The 4,049-nt window shown below is 46.9% G+C and overlaps 1 protein-coding gene across 1 annotated transcript in view; it reads left to right on the forward strand.

The window, feature by feature from the left end:
- The window catches only part of KIAA1671 (KIAA1671 ortholog), a 142,783-nt gene that overhangs the window by 126,163 nt on the left and 12,571 nt on the right, over nt 1-4,049 (forward strand). The window contains exon 5 of the mRNA XM_008584322.1: nt 2,498-2,616. Within this exon, the coding sequence (XP_008582544.1) occupies nt 2,498-2,616 (119 nt within the window). The remainder of the gene's footprint in view (nt 1-2,497; nt 2,617-4,049) is intronic.

The raw sequence follows: 4,049 nt of genomic DNA on the forward strand, positions 1-4,049 counted from the left end.
CGCTGCTGGACACGAAAAAAAAAAAAAAAAAAGAAAAGTTGCCCCAAGCAAAGACTGACTCCATTCCTACCTCATGCTAACAGCCACCCACATTTTGTCTGGAGGCTTGGGGACTTGGTAGCTTGTCCCAAGGCTGGCTTGCTCATCAGGAGCCAAGCCTTAAAAATGTAGCACACTTTGACCCAGTTATTCTGTACCTAGGAATTTCTCCTATGGGAATAATCACAATGTGTCAATTCAGCCTCAAGGATGTTCATCTTATTATTGAGTATAATAGTGAAAAAATAATCAACCTAAAAGTCCTAGTATTTGGAGATTGGTTACATGAATGATGTGTGTCCATACAGTGGAGTATCAGCCATTAAAGATGATGGTGAGGGTGAATTGACCCAGAGAAAATCCTGGGCAGGGCTATGCCAGGATATTGTGTTGGGTGATGGGTTATTTTAAAATATTGTTCTTCGTGATTGTCTGTAGTTCTTAAATGTTTTACAACGAACATGTATTATTTTGGTAACAAGAAAAAGATTCTATGGGCAGTAGAATTAAGGGTGTTTGAACAGCAGCTGTGATTAGGGTCTACAGGTGTAGACATTTCCCAGACAGAGGTGACTGAGGGATTTATTCCAAATTCCCATCCTTGCATACACCTCACTCTCAGCATTCACTGAACGTTGTGGGGTACATGAGCATCCCCAAGAGGTAACAGAGAAAGGAGGTGAACTTATTGGGCATTTACTGAGTGGCAGGCCCTGTACCAGGAGCTATCACGTAGGCCATCTCATTTGGCATCTTGCCTTTAGGGGCACCACCATTTCCTCACTGAATCCTTGTAACGTCTCTGTGACTCAGAGAGGGTGATGTCAGCCCTGAGGTCACACAGCAAGCTTTTCCCCAGGTGCTCATTCATTCTGCCAGACCATATATGCTTGCTGGGTTAAGGATGGTTCCAAAGAAGCTGAGAAAAGGCTGGGGGGAACATAACTGCTAAGGAATGGTCAGTCCACCTCCAGTAACTAATCACCTACTGTGTGCCAGGCAGGCTGTAAATGGGGAACAGAAATGCTGGAGTGCCCGATCATGACAGGTACATCAGATAAGTTGCAGAGTCCCAGAGACTGTGGCTGTGTTGTGACCCAGCACCTGGCACATCGTAGGTGCTCAGTAAATATTTTTGAGTAAATAACTTATGTGTCACTCTTCACCTGGTACAGTTGATGAGTTGTCCAGGTAGGCAGCAAGAAGTTCAAGAAGGGGAAGGAGAGATCACCATGGGTCGCAATGGCTTTGGGTGAGCAGGATGGATAGGAAGGGGGAACAGCACAAGTGAAGCCACAGAGGTCAGGAATGTGTAAGACTGGTGTGGGGTCTGATGTGTAGTTCATCACACAGAGGGCTTGTTTGGGGCAGGGGTGGGAGATGGGATTGGACAGGAAATTTGGTGCTTGATTACATTGGGCCTTGGGTTTCAGCAGGAGGACAATAGGGAGCCCTTGAGGGTTTTTGAGCAGGAGATGAATGATCTAAAGCACATTCCAGCAGAATATGCCTCCTCACCCCAAGTGGAACATAAGGAGTGAAGATGCTCCCTGTTGGTCTTTCCAGTATCAGGGTCAAGGTCGCTCTCACTCCCTAACCTGCACCTCCATATTCCTCATTACAAGGTGGTGACCAGGAACATCATTCAAAGCTCAGGCCACCAAAGCCATTTGAATCTGTGCCAATGGCCCATCCATGGGATTGGACTTTTGGCTTTGCCTTGAGTGCTCCAGCTTCTCCCCAGGCAATAAAGCACAGGCCTAAGTGGCAGCCAGTTCGATGGTTACATCACAGAGAATGGGCATTTAATTTGCCCAGTGGACGAGTTAAGGAAGACAGCAGTCCAGTTGTTTAATGGAGATTTATGGGCACTCACCGTGTGCCAGGCCCTGTGGCCAGTTCTTGGTAATCAGCACCCTCGCTCTCTGCTGCCCTCCCCCTCACCTCCAGGGCCCAGACTGAAGGCAAAGACCAACAGATAACTGGTCAGGTAGTGACAGACCGAGGGTCTATGCTGCCTGGGGTGCAGTGGTTACAGTTTGGACTTGGCAATCCAAGACCACCGCCTGGGTTTGAGTTCTACTTCGTTTACTGACTAATTGATCTGAGGCATGTCACTTCGCCTCTCTAAGCCTCAATTTCCTCATCTATAAAATGGGGGTTGTTATAAGATCCACCTCCCATGATTGCGGGTCTGTGGTTCAGCGAGGTGATCTCATGTCTGTAGCTTAGTCTGACGCCTGGCACAAGTTTAGCACTGAAAATCCTGCACCCTGTGATTTCTTGGGCAAACTGGGACAGTTGGTCACCCTAGTGCCTAACCAAGACATCTGGACGCACCTCTGAGGGCAGTAGGGAGCCAAGACGGGTTGGAGCTTGGGACAGTGTGGTGTGATTTGTGTCAGCGGGGACAGGGATTTTGAGTGTTTCCCCTGATAGACATCTCCTGTTCTTGCAGGACCAGCTGAAGCAGTGTTTTTCCAGGCGGCCGCCTGAGGCCAAGGACACTGACACCCTCGTGCATGAAGCCGACAGTCAGTATGGGACGTGGACAGACCAGCACCAGAGCAGAGAAAGGTAGGACGTGCATGCAGGTTCCCAGCTGCAGGGAGGGGGTTGGGGCTACCCTCGTGCATGAAGCCGACAGTCAGTATGGGACGTGGACAGACCAGCACCAGAGCAGAGAGAGGTAGGACGTGCATGCAGGTTCCCAGCTGCAGGGAGGGGGTTGGGGCCGGAGTTGAAGCAGCCCCCCTGCCTCCTGATTTCTATATCATTAGAACCTCTTTTGTCTGTAATGTAAGAGTAAAACTGTTCTTGTTGTAACAAAGAAATTTAGAAGTTACAAATATATTATAAAAATTATAAATTTAGAAAACATAAAAAAATTATATAAAATATCCAAGAGAGGCAAACTTACAGAGACAGAAAGCAGATTACAGGCTAGGTGTGAAGGGGAACAGGAGTGACTGCTTAATGGGTATGGGATTCCTTTTGCAGTCGTGTAAGTGTTCTAGAATTACACACGGTGATGGTTGTGTGACATTATGAATGTACTGTGTCACCAATGGTAAGCTTTATGCTATGTGTATTTTACAACAATAAAAAAAATCATGAAAAGAAAATGAAAACCACCTACAATCCCAACACAGACATAAATTTTATTAACTTTTTTTATTGTCTTTCTACATGTTTTTCAGTATATCTGTGTGTTTACAAATGTAGGAACATATTATACATATTGCTTTATGAGCTGTGTCTGCATTTACTATCTTCACTGTTAGTGGCTTGTGGGAGCCTCAGACGTCAGCCTGGTTAGGAGGGAATGTTACTGATATGGCAAGAGCCTAGAGGTCACCAAGCATGACCTGGATTCGGGAGACAGGCAGGTATGAATCCTGCCTCCACCCCGACTGCCTGTGGGACCCTGGGTAAATTAGGTATATTTTCAGACTATACTTTCCTCCCCTGTAGAAGGGGAATGATGCTTATAAAAAAATAGCTGAGGTTTATTGAGCACATGTGCCAAGTACTGTTGTAAGCACAGAAGTGCGTGAACACGTTTCATCCTGTTAGTCCACCTTGCAGAAGAGAAAACTGAGGCACCCTGCCACATGGGGTTGTTGCGAGGGTAACCTGTGTGGCACGTAGTTCTTGGCACGTAGTAGGAACTTTACATATTGTATCTGTTAATTGTTTTAGAAATACAATTTTTCTTCTCCCTCTTGGGCTGGATTGAGCACAGGAGAAGTTTCATGGACTCCTGCGGTGGACTCTGCTGTTTTCACTTCATGCCTAAAGGCAAGGGCTTTTGAAGTCAGAGGGACCTGGGTCCAACTCCCAACTGATGAGCTCTTTCAATCTGTGACTCAGTTTCCACATCTGTAGGCATTATGCCCAGTCTAGGAAATTGAGGCTCAGAGAGAGGTAAGGACCTGCCCTGGAGTAGTGTGTTTGTGGCAGAGTTGGACTCGAACCCAGATCTTCCGTCGCCCCACCCCCACCCCACT

Source organism: Galeopterus variegatus, unplaced genomic scaffold (assembly GCF_000696425.1).
Source record: "Galeopterus variegatus unplaced genomic scaffold, G_variegatus-3.0.2 Scaffold3223, whole genome shotgun sequence".
Taxonomy (NCBI): Eukaryota; Metazoa; Chordata; class Mammalia; order Dermoptera; family Cynocephalidae; genus Galeopterus; species Galeopterus variegatus.